This window comes from Vombatus ursinus, unplaced genomic scaffold (assembly GCF_900497805.2).
Source record: "Vombatus ursinus unplaced genomic scaffold, bare-nosed wombat genome assembly UNPS02007284.1, whole genome shotgun sequence".
In the NCBI taxonomy this organism is placed as follows: Eukaryota; Metazoa; Chordata; class Mammalia; order Diprotodontia; family Vombatidae; genus Vombatus; species Vombatus ursinus.
The window spans coordinates 22,768,749-22,793,618 of NW_020947062.1; the positions used below are offsets into that span (position 1 = coordinate 22,768,749).

The 24,870-nt window shown below is 37.0% G+C and overlaps 1 protein-coding gene across 2 annotated transcripts in view; it reads left to right on the top strand.

Annotated features, from left to right (window-relative positions):
- SLC25A48 (solute carrier family 25 member 48) overlaps positions 1-21,109 on the top strand; it is a 56,490-nt gene extending 35,381 nt beyond the window's left edge. Inside the window, exons 6-8 of one of the 2 annotated variants that reach the window (XM_027849291.1) lie at positions 2,917-3,065; positions 11,563-11,709; positions 20,678-21,109. In XM_027849291.1, coding sequence (XP_027705092.1) covers positions 2,917-3,065; positions 11,563-11,685 — 272 coding nt within the window. In that variant the 3' untranslated portion in view covers positions 11,686-11,709; positions 20,678-21,109. The remainder of the gene's footprint in view (positions 1-2,916; positions 3,066-11,562; positions 11,710-20,677) is intronic. The other variant, XM_027849292.1, reaches the window with a different exon arrangement.
- Positions 21,110-24,870: the final 3,761 nt, after the last annotated feature.

Consider the following 24,870-nt stretch of genomic DNA (forward strand, 5'->3'; position numbering starts at 1 on the left):
CTCTCTCTCTCTCTCTCTCTCTCTCTCTCTCTCTCTCTCTCTCTCTCTCTCTCTCTTTGCAACCAGACCTGTGACATCATTGGTGTGAGGAACTTCCAGTGAGGAAGCTCCCTCTATGCTCATGAAGAGCCTCCATATATCATATAGGAGTTTGGGGTCAAGGAGGCCCTGAGATAGGTCTAGATTTATTTTGGTCAGCATGCAGAGTTGAAAGAGCCCTGCACCCATAGTCAGAAGACTCTGATTTGAGTTCTGGCTCTGACATTTCAATCTGTGACAATGATCAGGTAACCCAATCTTAGCAAAATTATTTCCTCATCTCCAAAATATGGATGTTACCTAATTGCCTAAGTATTACCTAATTATATTATTATTTAATATAATATATAATAACATCACATATTACCCATAATATTATTACCCAGTATAATATTATTATATTACCTAATTACCTAATTACAGGGGACAGTTGTGAGGAAAACTCTCCATGTGAGCCATTAGTTTTGTTGTTGAGTGAACCAGTAAAGCAATAGTTGCAAAATTCGGACTTTGGCATCAGTTCTTTTTTTTTTTTCCCTTCCTGCCCAAGAATCTAATAGTTTCTGTGTTTGCACAGAAGCCTAGGAGGTGGCTTTTTAAAAGAAGCATTGTATTTGTTGAATGGAAAAGTTTGTCTCTTTGGTCCATGAGCAGGCTGTAAGTCATCTTGGAAGTAATGATTACTGAGCAATTACTTTTTTAAAATATTAGATGCCTATGTCTGGGGAAAGCAGAGGTCTATGAGATCAGTCAATGACTTTATTGGGCTAGTCCTTTCCTCCTATAGAGTAGCACTTCAGGAAAGCAATTCTAATCAGAGCTAGTTAATCTGGTTGAAATGATAAAGCCTTTGGTGGCAATTTCTATTTCAAATCTACCAATAAACTAGGGATAGCTTGGCAAAAGCAGAAGGCATCCTTTGTGGACCTTAAAAAAAGATCATATAAAAATAAAATATACAATTATAGATTCATTCTCTCTCTCTCTCTCTCTCTCTCTCTCTCTGTTCTAATCCCAGTTTAGTCCCTTTTTCTGGTCTCTGTGAAATGAGGCCCATTCCAGCTGCAATATTCTGTGATCCAACAAATTTTATTGACACTGTGATAAAAAGTAATAAGATGTTCATTGAAACAACTAAAATTATAGGATGACATAGAGACATAAGGGTATGCTCTAACTCAGCATTTCACAAAAATTTGGTCTCAGGATTCCTTTACATTCTTAAAAATTATTGAGAATCCCAAAAAACTTTTGTCTATGTGGGTTATGCCTATTGATATTTACCGTATTAGAAATTAAAACATACATTTAAAACTATCACAATAAACCCATTATATGTTAATGAAAATCACACATCTTTATAAAAATAACTATCTTCCAAAACAAACAGTAAGACGAATGGTACTGTTTTATGAATTTTTGCAAATCTCTTAAATATCTGGCTTCATAGAAGGCAGCTGAGTTCTCGCATCTGCTTTAAATCTTTTGCAATCTGTTGTTTTGGTTTGAAGTATATGAAGAAAAATGGGCTTTATATATGTACATAGTTGGAAAAGGCAAGAGCATTTTAAGAGGCTAATAATATTTTAATGTCATCACAAAAATGAGTTTGACTTTGTGGATCTCCTAAATGGGTCTTGGGATCTCCAGGAATCCTTAGACTACCAGGGGTAGCGAACCATTACTCTCACCATTCAACCATAGAGAAAGATACCTGCCTCAATACTTCAAAGAATGATCAAAGGTACTTTTCTGGCTTTAAAGTGTATAATGGTTCATTGCGACAGTCCTGATGAGTAGTAGCTCCTTCCACAGTCAAGTTAGCCACTCGAGTTAAACCTACAGTTAAACATTTATTTGGGTTTATGTTGCATATATGTATATGCACAGGTGGGTTTGTATTCATGTGTATACCATTAAATATGCAACGATACAGCTGTCTTATTTAACTTACAGAATGATAGATATCAAACTGGAAAAGGCCATCTAGTCCAATTCCCACATTGTACAGATAAGGAAACCAAAGCTTATGAAATGTAAATGACTTGCCCAAGGTCACACAGGTAGTGTGAAATCAGAAATGGGATCTGAACCCAGGTCCTTTGACTCTAAAGTCAGTGCTTTCTACAGAGGGATGTGTTGGAGCCAATTCATAGATGCTTGTGAAAGCCAGCTGTTCAATTTACAGTGTGAGTATTTATACTTCAGAAACTGCAAATTCTACAGATCAGGGCTTGATCCCAATTTTACATTTATCTGGTATGGTTGTGATTGTAGTCAAGATAGAGTTCGAAAGACAATCCAAGAAGCTGCTAGAATTAATGGAAAACAGTATGTTGTGTATAAACATATATGTGTACACATGTAGAAACATGTGTATATACATATGTATGTATTTAAGTATGTATTTTTACACATCTATTTTGGAATGTTTTGCTACTAGCACATGCCCCTTGCTAGCAAGTTTGCCAGTAGGTTGCTTAGAATTGCTAGCACCACATCCATATCTCCATAGCATGTTAGGGTTTCCGTATCATTTCCCTCACAACAATCTTATGAGATGTTATCCCTACCCATAGTCACACAGCTAGGACCAGAGCCAGGATTTTGGCTAAACTCTCTCCTAACTCCAAGTTTAACACTGTTTCCACTGCAGCACTATTTCAAGGATCTCTGATTTAATCTGCATGGGTTTCACTGATGTGTATCACAACCCCTCCATGCCAGGTAAATGGGTTCATGAACCATTCAAGCCAAAAATTTCTCTTCAACTTCCCCAACTGAATCCCATATGTAATTAAGTTACTGACTCTGCAGGGGGCTCTAACATCCTAACCCTCTCTGTGTCTTTGTCTATATGTCTCTGTCTTTTTGTAGGAGCAATTTCATGGGGAACTGCCACTCCCATGGATGTTGTAAAAAGTCGACTCCAAGCAGATGGAGTCTATAACAATAAGTACAAGGGTGTCATGGATTGTATCTCCCAGAGTTACCAGAAGGAAGGATTTAAAGTAAGCAACACTGAAGTAAGACTTTGTGGGGTACTTGGCTTCATGTTGAAAATATCTTTATCCAATTATTAAGACAGAGGGCATATGGGAGATATTGCAATGTCAAGGAGTTAGGAATCTAATATGTATTCCAGGACAGGTTTCCTTGTGTGACCTAAGGCAAATCATTCAACCTCTCTAAAGCCTGGCTTTACCTAGTATGCTAGATGTGGAGTAAGACAGCCTGAGTTTATATTCCAAATCTGTAACTGACCTGGGGTAACTGACCCGAAGCAAATCACTCAGAGCCTGTTTTGTCATGTGAAAAGTGAGGGAATTGTACTAACTGACCTCTAAGGCCCTTTTTAATTCTAAATCTTTGATACTGTGATTTTTTTTTAACTGGGGAGGGAAGGAAGAACTCTGAACTTGTGATATTGCCTAATAATTGACAAATATGATCAAAGAAGATTTATTGAGATCCCATTCTACAGGAACAAATGAGATTAAGCATATAAACTGCTTTGAAAATTTTGAAGTGCTATATCCATATTGGCTATTATTATCACAAAGCAAAAGATAGGTGAGGCAGTTCGTAGGATTTAGAGTGGAAGGGGCCTGAGAGATCATGAGTGCCTACCCCCTCATTTTACAGATGAGGAAACTGAAGTCTAGACAGATGGGTACAGCAAGCATTAAATAGCAAAGCCATGAATCAGACCCAGTTCTTTTACTCCTAATTCAGTTCTTCTTGTATTCAATTCAAAAGTACTTATTAATTTCTTACAGTAGACAGACCCCTGTGCCTGGCTGTAGGAAGCAGTGTCGTAGACCTCAGGCCAGATCTTATAGCTTCTTCCCTCTTTCCCTTTCCCACAGCTAGCCCTCTCCCTGTTTCTGAGCCATGAGTTATAGTGATCTAAGGAAGAGATTCCTATCCCTCCTAGCCCATCTTCTACCTGGGGCCTGGCCATACTGACAAGGAACTCATAGTTGGGGGATACTGAGCTCACTGCATTGGGGTGCTTAGCCTTTCCACATATTCCTCATTGCCATCCCCTGAGACATACCCCAGGTTGAAGCCAGCCTAGGTCCTATCTAGAAGTGAATAAATATATGTGTCTGTATGTTTATGCATGTATACCCAAGTCTGTGTATCTCTGTGTGGTTCACATGGGTATCTGTATCTATGTGTACGTGTGTTTGTCTCTGTGTGTGCCTATGTGAGCCCAGAATATTTCACAGTCAGATCTGTCTTTAAAAGAATTCTCCTCCTGCAGTTCTCATCTCTGCTCCTCTTATGTTGGTCACCAAGAATGTGGTCTAGAATGGATTCTTGGAGTTGAGGGGATCCTAAAGTTCATCTAGTCTAGTTCAATGCTCAATGTACAGAAGAAACTGAAGCCTCCAGAGGTAATGAGAGAGGGGAGATGGTTATACTGGCAATCAAGAACCAGGTCAGGGAGCTGTCAGTCTGGCAGAACATAAGATTCAGGACCCCCCACCCCCATATATATATATTCCTAGAGGTAATAGCTACTGGAGTTCATGGTGGGGGTGGCAGTGAATTAGAAGGAAGGAATCAAGTATGTGACATAGTCAGATCTACATTTTAAAAAATCACTTTGACAAGCTGAGGGGAAAAAGCCTGGAGAAGGAGGAGGTATAAGTCAAGGAGACTAACCAAGAAGCTATTGCAGTAGTCCAGGTGAGAGGCGATAAGGACCTGGAGGGAAGGGGAGGAGGTACCAAAGAGATGTTGTGAAGGTAGAAAACAATAAGATTCGTCCAGAGATTAGATAAGTGGTGTAAGTGTGAATGGTGAAGGAAGGGTGACACTGAAGTTGTGAGCCTAGATGACTGGAAGGATAGTGGTGGGATGAAGGGGAAGGTTTAGGGGAGGAGATAATGAGTTATGTTTTGGAACAGTTGAGTTTGAGATGCCTACAGGACATCTAGTTTGGAATGTACAAAGAGTGGTTGGTAATGTGGTCCTGGAGCTCAGGAGAGAGACTAGGGCTGGATACATCCATACATATCATATATAGATAGATAGATAGATAGATAGATAGATTAGATAGATAGATAGATAGATATAGAGAAAGTTTGGAATGTACATATTATATATATATATATATATCTATACATAGATATGTATGCATACATCTATATCTATATCTATATATATCTAGGAATCATCTCTTATAGAGATGAAAATTGAACCAATTTGAGCTGAAATCCAGAACTTAAAGGCAGTGTGAAATAGTAGAAAGAGCACTGAGTTTGGAGTCAGAGGACATGAGTTCAAATATTGCCTCAGATATTTAGATGATGATTGGGCAAGTCATTTACTTCTCTGGGCCTCAGCTGTAAAATGAAGGGGTGTGACAACTAGATTGGCTCTGAAGTCCTTTCCAGTTCTAACTTTATGATGCCATGTCCTTCTAACTCAGCCCATTCAACGACTAGATCACTTGGGTTGTTAGGAAATAATTCTTTGTTTTGAATGGAAACCTGTGTCTCTAACACTTCCACCCATTGAGCCTAGTTCTGTCCTCTGGGCCCATATAAGACAAGTTGAATCCCTTTTCTACTCTCCATACATTGAAGGCTCTGATCATGTCCTTCCAAGTCTCCTCCTTTCTAAACTCTACACTTATTAGCTATGTGGTGACTCTGAGCAATTCTCCCCTCTTTGGACTTCAGTTTTCTCATTTATAAAATAGTGCTATTAATACTGACCTAAATCACATGGTTGGTGTGGGGAAAGCTGTTATAAACCTCAAAGTACTATAAACATTTGGGTTATTGTATTCAGGATAGTTGGCACCTCACAAGCAGCAAAATGTTCATTGAAGTTAGTACCCAAGGAAGAGATATCTCATGCTTTTGTTCCTGGAGGAGGTCTTTTGATTTATCCACACTCTTGGGATATATTTGATAGGGATATCAGGGTAAGGATAAGTGTAGGAACTGTGCAAAGCCCCTAGGTCCTTCAGGTCTTGTGAAACTGTAGCTGTTGTTAATTTCTACTTTTATGAATCATAAGATTTCAAGAGGAGAGAATCTACACATTTTAATAGCCCCAAGAAAGACTACATATATATTCTTTCCCTCCTTTTAAAGATAACAGAACCCATTTTTCTTTTTTTTCACCTTTTCAATTAATTAATTTATTTTTAGTTTTCAACAATCATTTCCATAAACTTCTGAGTTTTAAATTTTCTCCCCCTCCCTCCCCACCTCCCTAGAAGGCCTGTAATCTGATATAGGCTTTATATATACATTCCTATTAAACATATTTTCACATTAGGCATGCTGTAAAGAAGAATTAGAACCAATAGGAGGAGCCACAAGAAAGAAGAAACAAAACAACAAAACAGAAAGGGAAAAAAAAGCAAATAGTATGCTTCGATCTGCATTCGAACTCCATAGTTCTTTCTCTGGAGTGGATAGCATTTTCCATCAAAAGACTTTTGGAGATATCTTAAGCATTGCTGAGAAGAGCTAAGTCTATCAAAATTAGTCATCGCACAATGTGGCGGTTACTGTGTACAATGTTCTCCTGGTTCTGCCCACTTCACTCAGCTAGTCTTTCCAGGTTTTTCTGAAGTCTGCTTGCTCATCATTTCTTATAGCACAATAGTATTCCATTGCATTCATATACCACAACTTGTTCAGCCGTTCCTTAATTAATGGGTATCCCCTCACCACCATAGAAAGAGCTGTTATAAATATTTTTGTACATGTGGGTCCTTTTCCCATGTTTGTGATCTCTTTGGGATACAGCCCTAGAGATACTATTGCTGAGTCAATGGGTATGCACATTTTTATAGCCCTTTGAACATAGCAGAACCCGTTTTTCTTCAAGGAAATTAGGTTGGGTCCTATATTCAATGATTTTTGAAGACCACTTTGGACAATTTTATTTTGAAATTTTCATGCAATACATTGGGATAATTTTGGATGGTTGCAAGTAGTGTTGGGGAATCTGTCTGGCCTTCACTTGAATTTCATTTGTCCTGTGAGGCAACTACCAGGGGGAATATCCATCCTTATCAGGGCACACATTGTCCAGAGCTGAGAAAATAAAACACACCTTTAAGTTTTTAGTGGAAATTTCCTAGGCTACCAGATGGTGATGTCACTCTGGGAAGTCTCTCTTTTCTTCCATGTCTGTATCATTTTGATGCTATTTTTGCACTCTCTAAATCTTGTGTATGTCTATGTGTATATACATGCATCTATGCATGTCTCTGGTGGCTTTACCCCCTTCTCTGTATATTTCTCTGTTTCTGTTTTTGTCTTTCCTGTCTCTATCATTTCATGTTTGGCTCTTCGTTTTTTCTCTTTCTCTCTTCTCTCCATGTTTATTGAGCATCTAGATAGTAGCATTTCCATTTTAAATAAAACATTGCTTCTTCAGTTTTCCAGAATTTGAGAAATTTTCTTGGAACTTATATTCTATCTACTATTCTATTCTCTGTGAATCTAGAAGTCTAGTTTAAGAGGTTACAGTTCTTAGCATCCTTTCCATTCTTCAGATCTGAATATGAGTAGATGAGTAGCACATGAATAAGCTGTAAACTCCTCTGAGTGGGGGATTTGTAACTTTCCATGTGTCTGAGGTGGTGTGGAGTGGTGTGGAGCATGCTGCCAGTGCCCTAGCTTACCCCAAAGGGGAGGCTTGTGGCTTTTAGCAGGGCTTAATAGGACAGAAACTTTGCTCTTTGAGAGCAGAGATCAGTCCAGGCAACTAGGTGAGTAGCTGCGAACTCAATGGATGGAATTTTCCCCTCCAAGTTTGTCTCAGCACCTTACATACCACTTATGTAATCTGTAGTCCTGTGGAATTTTTTGAAAGGTTAAGAGTTAGTTTCTCAAAACACTATTAAAATGTTGGTGACTTATTTTTCACTCATCCCTGTATAAACCATCTTGGTGCCTAGACTGAGTGTTTAATGCTAGCAGTGACATTTTTATAAGTTTCTAAACCAGGAGGTTTGTAATGTAGGGTGTGAACTTATTTATTTAAAATATTTTGATAAATTATTTCTTTACAATTGTCTTTCTTTGAAATCTGTATTTTATTTTATGCATTTAAAAACACTATTCTGAAAAGGCATTTGCAGGTTTCACCAGGCTGACAAAGGGTTCCATGATGGAAAAAAGATTAAGAACCTCTACTCTAAATTATCTCATAACATAGGACTAGAAGGAGATACTGACTCTGTTTTTCAGTTTCATGAACTGAGGAAAGACAATTAAGTGTTGTCAATGCACTGAACTTATAGTAATGGACCTGAGTTCAAACCCTACCTGAGAAATTTATTAAATTGTGACCCTGCACAAAACACTTAAACTTTTTCAGATTCAGTTTTCTTGTCTACCAAAAGGAGATAACAATAGTAGTTACCTAATAGGGTTATTGTGAGGATCAAATGAGATAAGAGGTATAAAGCCCTTTTCAAATGTTAATTTGCTCTGTAAATTCTAGCTAGCATTATCATTCCTATTATTAAAAGATAATTCTTCTCAAAGTACACAATAACCTTGCTCTCCTCTTCAACCAAACATGAAAATTGCTCTGTGACTAATTATAGAATCTGTAGATGAAAGTAACTGACCCAAAACTAGCTGAAATTCAGGCTCTGACTTGCCATGTATAGAATTACCTTAGAGGTTTAAGGGTCTCAGAGGGTATTGAACATAGCCCATAACTTGGCAGGAATTATCTCATATCCCTCAGCAGTGGTAATACAGCTTACACTTGGTAGACTCCAGAAATGGGAAACCTGTGTCCTATAAGGCTGTCCATTCCACTTTAAGAGTGATCTAAGTTTTATGAAGTTTTTTGTTTGCTCCAAGCTCATCCCTATGCAATATAAGTTTAATTATTTTTTTAAAGTTACCTTTTTCTTTTTCAATTAACAAACTTTTGTTTATTCTCTCTCCTACCTCTCACTCCCTCCACCCCAACCACTATTAAGAAAGAAGGGAAGAATACAAAATGTTGAAATAAATATGCTTAGTTAAGCAAAACAAATTCTTACATTAGCTATTTCCAAAATTATGTCTTATTCTGCATGTTGAATCCATCATCTCCCTGCCAAACAGTGAATAATATACATCATTGGTCCCCTGAAATCAGTTGGTCACTACATTGATCAGAATTCTTAAATCCTTCAAAGTTATTCAATTTAATCTTATTGTTGAAATACTCACACATGTGTGCGTGCGCGCACTCACGCACATTGTTCTCTTGGTTCTACTTGCATCACTCTGCATCAGTTCACATGTCTTCCCAAGTTTTTCTGAAACCATTCCTTTCATCATTTATTATGACACAATAACATTCCTACTAATTCCCTTTTCACATGAAATATTTTCACCTATTTGAAGGTCTATTAATGAAAAAGGAATTAAAATGAATATTATGGATTACTAATTATTTTTCCATATAACAGCCTTTCCCAGGTCTTTGAAGACAGCTTTGCATTTCCACTTACTTTTCCCTTCAGACTAAATAACTTGTTTCTTCAGTTTAGAGACACAACTAGAGTGGGTCAACTGGGGCTTTGTCCTAGGAAAGCTGCATCTAGAAAAAGGGGCGTATTTCCCATGCTTTTTATTCCTCTGCTGGAGTAGCCTGGAGAGTCCCTTTGCTTAAGACTGTTTTTCCAACCAACTCATTTCCCCTTCCCCAATCTCCTCTTCTGAGGAGGAACCTTGCCTCTTTACCTCTGAGCCCCCAGCTAGAGACAGTGCTCTGGCAAATTCTCAGTTTTAAATCACTCTCCTCCTATAATTCTTCCCCTCAATCATTTCCTCCCAACTCTAATCCCAATTAGTATACCCAGATTGCCCAATACGTAATTAACACTGTTTATGAGGACAAAATAAGCATTTGAAACAAGGAGAGGCAAGCCAGATTTTCCCGTGCTGAGATGGAGTTTTCTGCAGAGAATGGAGTCTATGTTCCAGTGGAAGTGGTTTCAGCAACACGGCATTTGTCCTAATACACCTCAGACTGATTGCCCCAATCAGCCTTGCTCCCAGATCTTCTCCTTGTGGCAGCTCCTTCTGCCTGTGTTCCCACCTTTCTCACTTCCTGGGGTTTCTCTCAGTCTCTCTTTCTCCAGCTCTGAATCTTGTTGGGGGCTGGGCTCCTTCTCAAGTCTTGCTCCTGCCCTTATTCAAACTACACTAGGCTTTTTAAATTGTTTTACTCTTACCTTGGGTCGGGCCAATCATTTCTTCAATACATATGGCACTGTTTCCTTTCTAATTCATCCAAGACACTTATTCATAAAGGTGTCACCAGACCTGCCTGAATTTTTACAGGTAGTTTGACACCTCTTCATCCCTTTACTTTCTTTGATAAGGGCCTGGGTAACTGCAAGGGCACCTTAGCATAATGTAATATGAATAACATTTTGGTGAAGATGATAACATGAACATGATGGAAATTTGGACAGTTGAGTCACAGAATAAAAAGCATTTCATTCATTCCCCTAGACTTTACAGATTAGACTGAGAGATCTCATTATCATTCTCCCTCTTGCAGGGTGGGAAGCATGTAGCACACAAACCACACTAAGACCTTTTGTTAAAACTTCCACAGTGCCCATAAGAGCAATGTTTCTACCCTCACCATCAGTGAAATAACAAAACCCAGCCCTTAATTGGGTTATCTTCCCAAACCTTTAGAAAATCAAGGATTTTTAAATGTGTAACTCGTGAAATCATCTAGTCCTCATTTAACAAATGAGGTCCGGGGTGAGGGGTGGAAAATGACTTCCTCAAGGTCATATAGTCAAGTAGTAGCAAAGCTGGGACTAACAGCCAGGTCACCTTACTCCTGTCTTATTGCTTTTTTTTTCTTTTTCTTCTTTTTAGTTTTCAACATTCACTTTTATAAGATTTTGAGTTCTAAATTTTTTCTCCCTCCATTCCCTCTGCCCTCCTCAAGACAGCATACAATCTGATATAGGCTATACATGTACAATCATATTAAGTGTATTTCCATATCCTGGTGCTTTTTTCACTCTTCACTACTTTAGGGTAGAGAACATCCCCCTCACTCCACCCCCCCGCCCTGTTTTTGTCCATTGAAGGAGATTAAGGAACAATATAAAAGAATTAATTGAGGTTCAAAAACAAAAAAAAAATCAATTTTTTTTTCTTGTGCTCAACTCTCCTGTCTTTAAAACTTTGAAAAACACAAATTCCTATTCAATAGGTACCCTTCTTAGAAGTCAATAGCTCTAGAAGGGACTTTAGCAGTCATGGAGTCCTCATTGATCACCTTTGATAATAGAGTGCTCAATGAAATAAGAAACTGGGGAAAATGAAGGGAAGAATTAAACCCTCCCAGGTCCTAAAAAAAGTCAAATCTTACCATGTTGTATGTTTATGAGAAAGTGTTTGTGGGAATGCATATGTAAAAAGTACGCATAAGTAAAATATTTTGTCAAAATAACATTGGGATGTATATTTATTTCATAAATAACTTGATTCTCTTCCTGCAAAGGTGTTTTTCAAAGGATTCACAGTGAATACCATCCGGGGGTTCCCAATGAGTGCCACCATGTTTCTTGGATATGAACTTTCACTCCAGATATTGAAGGGAAACCAAACAGTGACGAATCCCTGAGTTCCAGGTCAACTTTGTTCATTTGTAAGTATCTATCTTAGAGAGGAAAGACTTCCTAAGATGGTGGGGGGGGGGGTGACAAATCGTCTTTGTCTTCCTAACATTGACTATTTGGTGTGGGAATTATGACTGGAGTCATCATACAAAAGCACCATTCAGTGTCTATCTGTGCACAGTGGTGTGCTAGATACTAACCAGATTATAACCCAGTCGCGGTGTCCCCTTTCTTTAACTTTACACCATCGAAGAAGGTTCAGAAAGCTGTGTTTAGAACATCTGATGGGAATGGGTTGAAAGCTTTTTTCACTCTTACTTCCCACTTCTTTTTTTCCTCTTCTCTCCTTTTTCTTTTCTTTTTCCTTTATCTTGTGATTCCATTTTTTCTATACTGTCTTTTTCTTCTCTTGATTGGGCTTACTTGGTCTTGATGCAATTTGAAAAATATTCAGGTGCTTTCTACTTATATCCCACTGTACCAGGCAAAGGGCACTCACAAAAATGGGGAGGGAGAGAGAGGGAGAGAGAGAGGGAGAGAGAGAGACACACACACACACACACAGACAGACAGAGACAGAGACACAGAGACACAGACAGAGAGAGACACAGACAGAGACACAGACAGAGAGAGAGACAGAGACACAGACAGAGAGAGAGACAGAGACAGAGAGACAGGGCGAGGAGAAAGAGAGGGAGAGGGAAAGGGAAAGGGAAAGGGAGAAACTCTGCTCTCATTCTACTTGACAGTGGTCACCGGAGATAATATGTTTAGCGTAGATATTGGAACTCAGGACTCAGCTCAAATGCCACCTCCTACATATGCAAGTCCCTCCAGCTGCTATAGCTTCAGAATATATTTCCATTGGGTTGGAACCAATTACCATATTTTACACAATTATAACTGAAGAGTATGAATTTGGATACATGCAAGTACTTCACAGGACATAGTTGTGTGTGCTTATGTGTCTGTATATGAACACATATAAGTAAATACTCTATGTAGTATGCTATATAATATATACATATATAAATAAAATCTATACATGTGCATATATAGCTATCGCATTTTATGTGTGTATGTATGCACATATATACATACATATACACAAGTTCTTTGATAGCAGGGATCATTTCATTTTTTATCTTTGCATCCCTAGTACCCAGCAGAGAGCCTGGCACACATTAGGTATTTAATAAATGCTTGTTTGTTGATTAATTGGATAAAATTAGGCACCAAATACCTCCTTCTACTCATCAGTAAAATGACCTGGAGAAGAAAATGGCAAACCATTCTAGCATCTTCACCAAGAAAACCCTAAATGGAAGCATGAAGAGTTGGACACTACTGTAAAATGACTGAAGGAAAACCTCCTTCTATGCCCATTGACTATTCTGTCTTTCCTATGTAATATAATTAGGAACATGGATCTGGATGTCAGAAAATTTGTGTTCTAGTCCACTGTGACCTTAGGAAAGTTATTTCATTCACTGATTCATTCAGTAAACATCTGATAAATACCTATTCAATGAAAAGCACTGTGCTAGGTGCTAAGAGAGGTAAGTCATAGTCCTTGACTTCATTGAACTGAGAGTCTGATAGGAGGATACACAAACAGATGACGAGAACTAGGACTTTAAGAGATAATAAGGTGCTATAGGGCGTTTTCAAATGGAGACAGGACATAATCAGAGCTCTGTATAAAAATATTATTCTAATAGCAGTGTGAAGGACAGAGAGGAGTAGGGGAGAGCATGGTTATGGGAAGGCCAACAAAGAGAGTATCATAATCATCCAAATAGATGGTAATATCAGTGAAGCTTCTGTGTGTTTCACTTTCATCATCTGTAAAATGAAGGAATTGAACCAGATTATCACCCAAATTCACATCACTAAAATTTTTTTTCTTTAGAGATCCTTCTTATCATAAGATTAGGTTATATAAATCATACCATATGGTAAGTTTATGTAAAAAAAGTTAAATAGGACTAAACAAGCAAACCTTAAATATATGGTAAAACATTAACTAAATGATTCCATTTAATCAAGGAATGGGTTATTTTCATTCACTGAAGCCCTCCCTCACCCAAACCATAAGAGTTAAAAATCCTTTTAGAATGTCTGAATCTATTTTTTCTGCCTGCATGACTGATTGATTTTGTACTGACCAAGATTCTTAGAAAAGATCATCATTCTGAATGCTAATGGAATTCTTTGACATTTTGGGTTCAAAAAAAGTTCTCAGCTGCCATGAAGTATAGGAAGCATGAGCTGGATTCTCAGCCAATATAACACTTAAATTTTGAAGGAGATAGTCATAGAAAGAAAACTGGGCTAGGAATCAGAGTACCTAAATTCAAGACCTCCCCTGACACTTAGAAACTGACCTTAAGCAAATCACTTAACTTCTCAAAATCTAAATTTTCTCTTCTGCAAAATAGGAATAACACTACATGCACTTCCCTGGTATGGTTGTGAAGAAGTGAACTGTGAAGTTTTCTATAAATGAATGCCTCTGTTACGGTGATCATTGCACCTTTAAGGGAAAGGTCCTGGAGCTTGGACCCATTCTGCACTAAATATAGCACATGTCATAGGAGTGCAGATGACATGAAAGGAAGAGAGAGAATAAGTATTTCTATGTGCCTTCTATGTTCCAGTCACTGTGCTGAGCACTTTACAATATTATCTCATTTAATCACTCACAATAAACTTTGTGAAGTAGGCGCTGTCATTATTCCCATTTTATATTTGAGGAAATTGAGGCAAACAGAAATTAAGTGACTTGAAGTCACGTAGCCAGTAAGTGTCAGAATCCGAATTTGAACCCAGGTCTTCCTGACTTCAGGCCCAGCACTTTATTCACTGTGTTACCAGCTACCTCTGGAAGGGATTGCAAACACAATGGAAAACAGGTTCAGGATCCAAAGGGATCATATCAGGAGAGAGCCCTGGACTGACTTGCATAAGATGAAATCTAATAGGGTAAATTATAAAGTCTTAGACTTGGACACAGAGTATCACCTTCATAGCTCCAAGATGGTGCAATTATGGTTAGACAGCAGTCATTCTGAAAAAGATCTGGGTATTTTAGAGGTCTGCAAGCTCACTAAGAATCAGTGTGATGTGGCATCCAAAAAAGTCAATGCAATCTTGGGCAACATTAGATGGGCATGGCTTCCAGCAATAGAGAGATGATAATTACTCTGTTCTCTGCCCTTGTCAAACCTGATCTGAAGTATTCTGTTCACTTCTGGATCCTACAGTTTAAGAAGGATATTTATAAACTGGAGAATGTCCAGAGGTGGGTAACCAAGGATCCGATATGTGTGTGTGTGTACATGGTACACATGTGTGAGTGAGGATGTACATGGTGTGTGAGGATCTGATGAAGCAACTGAGGACAACATTCAGGGAGGATAAAATAGTTGTTCTCAAGTTTTTGAAAGTCTACCATCTGAAGAAGGGATTTATGTTATTTTGTTTGGCCCCAGAGGACAGAACCAGGAACAATGGGTGAAAGTTGAAAATTGGTCAACTTTAGCTCAATGTCAGGAAAAATCTTCATACTATTAAAACTATCCAAAAGTGATTTGAATGGGCTACTTTGAGAGATGGTGGGATTGTCCTCCTTAGAAATCTTCAAACAGAGACTGGAGGACCACTTGTTGAGAGTGTTGTAGTAACGCTTTAGGGTTAGTCGGCTCCTGAGGTCTCTTCCATTTCTCATATTCTGTGATTCTGGATGTTTTGTTGTTGTTGTTTTAATTAAATGAAATGTTTTAGTTTATTTGCTTGTTATTTGATCTTTTTCATGAAACGCAACAAAAAGTTCTGGAAAATTGAAAGTTCTGGTTTATTGGTATTTTTATATTTTGTGTTGGTCCCAGTACAGCAATAAGAATTTGGAAACAACTTTATGTAACCCAATTTTGTTTTCCCAATATGTGTGAGGTAACATGGCCTCAATGGTAAATATCCAGGAATGGGAGTCAGAGTACCTAAGTTCAGATTGGCTCTATTATTTATCACCCATGTCATGTTGGGCTTATCCCTATCTTATCCCTTAATCTCTATAAGCCTCAGTTTCTTCACCTGTAAAAGAAGGGGGTTGCTGTATGTAATAGGTTTCATAAGCAGTTTTCTTTTTCTTTTCTACTTTGCATATAGAAATGCTGGTGATTCTGTGTGTTTGGGTGTAAGTCCAGAATTTTAAAAAAAAGAAGTAAAATGAGGGGAGTTGGATATGATAACCTGTTATATTCCTTCCACAAATCTATGATCTTATGATCCAATCCTGAACTGTTTCTAAAGGTGAGAAAGACAACAGATTTGCCACAGCACCCCCAGGTGACCACCCACTTCTATATGTGGATACACTAGTCATTTACTTCTTCAGCAGAAGGGAGGAAGTTGGCCACAAAGTGGGAAATCATTTGATTTTGTCATTAGAATCACAGAAGGCAGAATAGTTTCTCTTCCAGAATAAGAGCTTTTGCCCTGTGATTAACAGGTAGTCCTGAGGGCTTCCCGAACACCTTTTCAAGATGATGTGGGGGAGGGTGGGAGAACTATGGCTTACTCAAAAGATCAAAGATTTATAGTTGAAAGGGACTTTGGAAGTCAATGAGTCCAAAACCTTCATTTTGCAGGTGAGAAAACCTAGGTGCTCTTATTTCTAGTCCAGCCGGATGGAAAGCTCTGCAGGTTCAAAGTGACAAAACCTCATCTTCTGTTTTGGTCAGGGTCATTCCACTTTAGGCTTCCAACTAGACTGGAGGCTGGATCTGAGACCACTTTCCACTACTGGGGCCAGATCCATGCTACTGCTGCATGTATGACAGTGGGGGATCTCAACATACCCCTTTCAAACCTAGATAAATCTCACCCCAAAATAAACCAGAAAGAAGTATGGACCTGAGTAGAATTTTAGAAAAAAACTGATATTATAGCCTTATGATGATTATTGAAGGGAAATAGAAAAAGGGTATATTTCTCATCTGTGCATGGTACCTTTACAAAAACTGACCGTGTATTAAAACAAAAACCTTACAGATAAATGCAGAAAAGTAGAATTATTGAACACATCTTTTATGAACTAAAATTCAAAAAAAAAATCAGTTAAATAAAGAACCACTGAAAAAAGAGAGACTAGATAACTTGAGCCTAAACAACCAATGGATCCAAGAACAAATCATAGACACAATAAATAATTTCATGAAGATAATGACAACAATAAGACAACCTACCAGAGTATTTGGAATGAAACTAAAATAATCCTTAGAGGAAAATTTATATCTCTAAACAGTTTCAGCAACAAAAGAAGGAACAAATTAGCAAATTGGCCATACAATTGAAAAATGTACAGAACAATTAAAAAACCCAATTAAACTTAATATAGAAAATTTTAAAAACAGAAGATAATAAGAAGTTTGAAAGAAAAAATTCATTTAATAAAATAAGAAACTATTTGGGAAAAACACAAGAGAAAAGATGAATCATTAGCTAATTTGATATGAGAAAAGAAATAGGAAAACCAAATTAGATGAATTTACACCCCAGTGAAGAAGAAATAAAGGAAATTATTAGAAACCATTTTGCCCAAATAGATCCTAATAAAACTGAACCCTCTAAGTGAAATGGATGAATATTTTAAAAATCCCCAGTTTAACAGAATAAGAAAAAGAGGAATTAAATAACCCAGTCATGGAAAAAGAAATTGAACATTCCATAAATGAAATCCCAAAAGGGAAATTAAAGCAAAACAAAACAACCAGGACCAGATGGATTTGTGAGTGAATTCTATGAACATTCAAAGAACAATTAATTCCAATATTACATAAGCTTTCCCAGAAAAAATAGGAAAAGAGAGGTCTTACCAAATTTCTTTTACGATCCAAATATGGTCTTCATATCTAGGGAAACTCAAAACAGAGAAATAAAACTAGAGATCAACATCCTCGAAAAATTTAAATGATCAAAATATACTACAAAGCAATAATTTTCAAGCAATCAGAAAACTGTAATTTAGTAACTCTGAGATTTTACCTCACAACCATCAGATTGGCAAAGTTACAAAAATGGAAAATGACAAATTCTAGAGGGCCATAGGAAACAGACACATTTAGGCACTGGTGAAGCTATGAAAATGGTTTAGCCATTCTGGAAAGCAATTGGGAACTATTCCCCAAAAGTTATTAAATTCTTCGTACCTAGTAATGCCATTACTAGTTCTATACCCCAAAGAGGTTAAAGAAAGAGGAAAAGATACATATTTACAACAATGTTTTAGCAGTTCTTTTTGTAGTAGCAAAAAACCTGGAAATGTAAAAAGTGTCCATCATTTCAGGAATGGCTGAACACATTATGGTATATAAATGTGATGGAGTGCTATTATACTATAAGAAATGATGAAGGGGACAGTTTCAAAGAAACCTGGAGAAACTTGCATGTACTTATGCAGAGTGAAGTGAGCAGAACCAGAAGAGAACAGTTTATATAATAACAACATTATAAAGATAAACCACTTTGAAAGACTTAACTCTGATCAACTCAGTGACCAATCATCATTCCAGATGACTTTCAGTGAAATATACTACCTACTTTCTGACAGAAAAATTAGGAGCTCAGGATGCATATTGAGACATTTTTGGACATGATCATGTAGAATTTTTGTGGGGGGAGGGGTTTGGCTATGCATATTTGTTACAAGGTCTTTATTTTTCTTTCTTTTTTTGTGGGGTTAAGGTGGGAGTGGGAGAAGGTAGATTTTTTTTCTAATGTGAAAGTTTTTAGATTTTTTCCAATTACATGCAAAAACTATTTTTAAAGAAATGTTTTAGTTCCAAATTCTCTCCCTTCCTCCCTCCTTCCTTCCCTGCCCCCTTCCTTAAGGAAGGCAAGCAATTTGATACAGATTATACATGTGCAGTCATGCAAAATGTATTTCCACATTAGTCATGTTGCAAAAGAAAACACAGACCAAAAAAAAAGTGAAGAAAAAAGAAAGTTAATTTAAAAAAAATATGCTTTGATCTGCATTCAGACTCCACCAGTTCTTTGTCTGGAGGTGGATAGCATTTTCCATCATAAGTCCTTTAGAATGGATACTTGTATTGCTGAGAATAGCTAAGTCATGCACAGTTGGTCATTGTATAATATTACTGTTACTGTGTACAATGGTCTCATGGTTTTCCTCACTTCATTTTGCATCAGTTAATGTAAATCTTTCTAGGTTTGAGAAGATAGTTTTTTTGTTAATTGATTTTTTAAAATTAGTTTTTAAAAAAGTAAAGAAATAATCTGCATATGAAAAGAGTACAGAGAAAATAAACAGGAAATTTTGAAAACAGATTTAAACCTACTCTAGCTATCTTTGTTACACTCAATAAAACACTTTATTCACTAGCAAGGCATGTTCTTTTAAGTGCTGGCAAGTTTATTGAGTAAACTTGAGTCCTTCACTAGTTATAATACTTCTATAAAAAGTGCATTTTACTACATTGTCTGCAATATAGAGTTAGTGACACAGTGAAGAGAATACTGGGCCTGAAGTCAAGAAGACTAGAGTTCAAATCCAGTCATTTTTTGTATAATTCTGGGAAGTTTGTTTAACCTCTGTCTGCCTCAGTTTCCTCAACTCTAAAATCAGTATAATAATAGCACCTATCTCACAGTTTTGTGGTAAGGATAAATGAGATGATATTTGAAAAAGCACTTAGTACAGTACCTGGCACATAGTAGATGGTTAATAAATAGCTGATCTCTTCCCTTCTTCCTACAACTGCCAAACTTTATTCACTGATTGCAAAGAAAACATTTTAAAGAATGAACTTCAAGTTGTGTTTTCAATGATAAAAACTTTTGCTCATTTTTCCTTAAAAAATGAATCAAACTTTTTTCTGGGAAAAAACACATTTTAAATTTATATTTGAAGAAAATTTTATTGATACCTTATATCTTGCATTGTGCAACATATTACTCACTTCTCCCCCACCTAGAGACTCATTCCATAAGATTAAAAAAAATAGGCAATGACCATTCAGCAAAACAAATAAGATACTAAAAAAGAGTCTGGCTATATTAAATGTTTCATACCAGAACCTCCCCACCTCTGCAAAGAGGCAGGAATGAGATGCCTTCTCCTAGGTCTTCTTTGGGCCACTCCGGAGCATTAGAATTTTGCAACGTTCAGTTTCAATTGTCCCATTTTTGATGTTCTTTCCAGTTATGTGCTTTGTTGTAGTCCTCACTGACTACTGTGAATCTCTGGAAAGTGCATTTTGCTGCATTGTCTACAACTGTTCACCTTTATTCCCTGCGTATAAAAATGACCTAGTAGTCATTTCGCCTTCAGACTGTGGCTTCACTAATGAAACTTTTGAACATTTTTTTCTTTAAGAAATCAAGGGGGAGCTAGTGGCACAGTGGGTAGAGCACAGGCCTTGGAGTCAGGCCTCAGACACTTGACACATACTAGCTGTGTGACCCTGGGCAAGTCATTGAATCCCATCGACTAGCCAAAAAGAAAAAAAAAAGAAAAAAAAAGAAATCAATCAAAACTTCTTTGTCTAGAAAAACAATCTATACTTTAATTTTATAATAGTTTTTGAAAGTTTGTTTCCTTAATCAAGAAATTTTGTGCTAATACAGCCAATGTGTGCATTTAGTAAAACGATGCCAGTTGAAATAAGAAATGGAATAAATTAGTCATGAAAATGTCCATTTTGGAATTTAAGATCAAAAATCTAGAGTTGGAAGGGATCTCAGAGGCCATTTAGTCCTTATCTTAGAGTTGAGGAAACTGAGGCCCAGGTATAGTAAGTAACTTGCCCAAGGTCATACAGTGTCAGAGGCTGGATATGAATGTAGGTCCTTTAAGTCTTTCCACCATACACTTTTCTTTCTCAAAGAGAAGAAATTAAAAAGACTCCCTAACTGATTTGTTATCTGTTTTTCTTTTCCATCTCCTTCCTACTCCCCACTTTTTTTTTTCAGGAGTGATTTCATCTGAGAAAGACTTTTTATTCTCCTGAACCAACTCGCAGACTGTCCTCTGAAACTGGGAACTCTGGAGAATTTTTTCATGGAACACATACTTCCTCAGCTGAAGACTAGCTCCCTCTTGACTTGCATCTTTGCACCATTTATGCCTTCAGAGATATACTCGGCAAACTAGCTTTTTAATGACCCTTTGTTCACAAATTTTAAGAACCTCAATCATTATTCCCTTGGCTGGAGTCAGAGAATACAACACGTGGTCAATGAAACATCTCTCCTTCCCTCTGAAGGAAAGTTTTATTGACAGTCATTTACTCTGCATCTGATGTGGTCACTGGGTTAAATATAGGTTCATTCTTGACAAGGCGTGGTGGACCTGGTTCACTATAACCTTCTTAAATTCTTTGGTCTCTTTGTGGACTTTGAAGTTGTCACTAAGTTTTGAAATAAAACGTTTAAAATTCTACACAGATTATTTCTTTGTAATGCACGTAGTTGCATTTTTTTTCTGGAATCTAAGAATCCTAGAACAATGATTGCTTTCCTTAGAGCCTGGATCATATGATCGTAGCTAGAGAGCTTGAAAGGATCGTGGGACCATAAGATCATAGACCTAGAGCTGAAAGGAACCTCGAAGTTCATCAAATCCAACCCCCTCATTTTACCCTTGAAGAACGTGAGGCACAGAAAGGTTACATGACTTGCCCAGGATCTCACAGTGTCTGAGATAGGTTTCAAACTTAGGTCTTCCTGGAGCCGATGTTCTTCCCATTATACTAAAATAACTTTGAAGATAGCTGTGACCCCAAGAAAGAACCACTTTAAGGCAAGCAATAATGAAGGATGCTAATAACTCACTCGTTTTGCTTCTTGGATGCCTTTGCTTGATTTGGGTTGGGGGTAGACTTACAAATTTCCCTCATGAAGCTTTTAATATAATATTCATATACCAATGATTCACTACTGAACTAACAAGACTTTTATTATAAAAATGATGACTGTTGAGAGTATTGCAGAAAATCTCTCCTACCCTTTTCCCATTAAAATTAGCATTGAAAGGAAAAAAAAAAAAAACAAAAAACTTTTCCTCAGCTTAAAAAGATCTCCAGGAAGAGATTCTGAGCTTTGACAGGCTTAAGGGTAATGATCACTCTCTAGGCCTTCTGTTTGTATTGATAAACAAAAAATATTTTTTTTCTGTATCCTTGGTTCATTACCTCAAATTCAGTATTTTTTCTCAACATGGTTATGAAGCCCTTTTGGTAATGTGCACAGATGCTTTAGCTTCAGAGAAGCGGTTAGAAACTTGCAAATGTTTGTGACCTTGATCCTTACACCTCCCTCACTCTCCCTTGGTTTTACTTAAGTAATTCTAAATAACTATTCAAAAACTGTTATTGACAGTACCCATGAATGGAGGCCAAACTTTTGGCAAAATGGAATTCTAGCTGAAAGCAAATATATGAGCCCTTTGGTTCTGGGCTCTAGAATAGCTCTTTGCCTTTATTTTTTTTAATCCCTCAGACAAGAAGAGGACTAGACCTGCTTTCTCCACTATATTCAAGCCCCAGGGGTTTCTTTACTTGTTTTATACTAGATCATGCCCCAGAAATTCTGTAGTAGTAATCATTAAGCCAATCAGTTAGCATTTATTAAATGCCTACTACATGCCAGGAACTGTGCTAAGTGATGGGCAAAAACCAGTTCTGGCTCTCAAGGAATTCACAATCTAGTAAGGGACACAATATGCAAACAACAAATTTGTATATAAATACAATACGTACAGATTAAATTGGAGGTGCTCTCACAGAGAAGGCACTAAAATTAAGGACTCAAAAAGGTTTCTTGCAGAAGGTAGGGCTTTAGCTGAGACTTGAAGGAGGCCAGGGATGTGAGGAGGCTGAGATGAGGAAGGAGTGCATTCCAGATATGGTGGATATTCTGTGAAAACACTTGGAGTTATGAGATGGAGATTAATGTTTGCAGAAGAGCAAGAAGGCCAATGTCACTAGATCAAAGAGTATGTAGAGGGGAATAAGGTATAAGAACAATTGAAAGGTAGAAAGGAGCCAGGTTATAAATGGCATTGAAAGTCAAACAGAGAATTTTATAAATGATCCTGGAAGTGATAGCAAGCCATTGGAGTTTATTGAGTAGGGAAGTGTTATGGTCAGACCTACACCATAATAAGATCCATTTGAGCACTATAAGAAATGATGAGCAGACAGGTTTCAGAAAAACCTGCAAAGACTTACTTGAACTGATGCATAACCAAGAGAACATTGTCCACAGTGACAGTAAAATTGTGTGATGATAACTATGAATGACTTAGATCCTGGAGCAATACAATGATCCAAGACAATTCCAAAGGACTCATGATGGAAAATACTATCCACATCCAGAGAAAGAACTGATGGATCTGAATGCAGATTGAAGCTTACTATTTTCACTTTCTTTATTTTTTACTGTTTTTTTTCTTTTGGTCTGTTTTTTCTTTCAAAATATGATTAATATGGAAATATATTTTACATATATTGCACATATAAAACCTATATCAAATTACTTACCATTTTGGGAAGGGAGAGGGAGGTAGAAAAATTTGGAACTCAAAATTTTGTAAAAATGAATGTTAAAATTTTTCTTTACACATGATTGAAAAAATAAAAGAAAAAAAAAGATCAATTTGATATCTGAGTTGAGGATAATTTGGGAGAGATATGAGGCAGGGAGACCAACCAGCAAGCTATTGCAATAGTCTAGGCAGGAGATAATGAGGGCATGGACCAGGGTGGTAGCAATATCAGAAAGAGAAGTGGGTATATATGAGTGATGTTTTGAAGGTAGAAATGGCAAGAAACTCTCTCAGATTATAAATTCTGTAACAGTGGCTCATTTGTATTAGGAGAGAGAGTTTGCAAGTCAGGAGCTCCCTATACCAAGGAAATCCCAAATCTGGATCAAAACAACAAAAAGGCATCATTCAGGATAGCTCGGTGGTATTTGTCATCCATTATACATGACTAACTCACTTCCGTTTCTGGTGACACATGCGCTTGTAGAGTTCTCATACCACTTGTCACGTGTGTGCCATTATTGGCACACTGTTATGATATGTCTGATCACACAGGGAGTAAGTGTCAAGGGTGAGTTTTGAACCCAGGTCATTTGACTCTACAGTCAATGTTCTTTCTAGTATAGTATGCTGCTTCTTATTTCATGATTTGCAGCCATGGAGTATCATTAGGAGAATATTGGTGTTAAAGTTAACGACTGCTTCCACAAGAAACAACTTGGTATCACTCAAAGTGCTATATAATTTTTGAAATACAATCTAGTTTAGTGCCTTTTTCTTACTGAATTCTGAGACCGCTGATCAAATGCTATATCTGTTCAAGATGCACACACACACACACACACACACACACACTACTAAAAAACTTTAATTTGTTAAAAAGTATCACAGATAATGAATCAATATCAACATTTAGCAAATATGCATCAAATAATATAGCATATTAATACTTCCAGGAAAAGCTGAAGGAATTAAAAGGAGAAATAGATAGTACAAATAGTGGGGATAGTGGGGATTTCAATGTACCCCTTTCAGATCTAGAGAAATCTAACCAAAAGAATAAATAATAAAGAAGTTATGGACCAGAGTAGAATTTTAGAAAAGTTAGATATGGAGATATCAGGTAACTACTGAATGGGAATAAGAAAGGGAACACACACACACATCCATACACTCACACACACATCCACACACAGTAGTTTAGTATATAAGGTACTAAAGTTACTTTCAGAGATACCATATATGCTAGTAGTTTTGTGTGTGTGTGGATGTGTGTGTGTGTAGATATATGATTATATATACACACATATATATTATGCATATATTATTCTGTTTCAAAGGTACCATGCACAATAAGGAATATATTTAATATTACATATTCACATATTTATTATATATTGTATGTAATAACATATAAAATATAATATTTATATATATTCCTTGCATGTTAATATTTAAGAAATTGACTTTGCTAGGGCATTAAATCCTCATAAAACTGCAAAAGTGAGAAATATTAAACATATTTTATGTAAGGATCATTGAAAAAAGTATTAAAATTAATTGGAGACTAATCAACTAGAGCATAAAGAATTGGTGAGTCAAACATATCATAAAATCA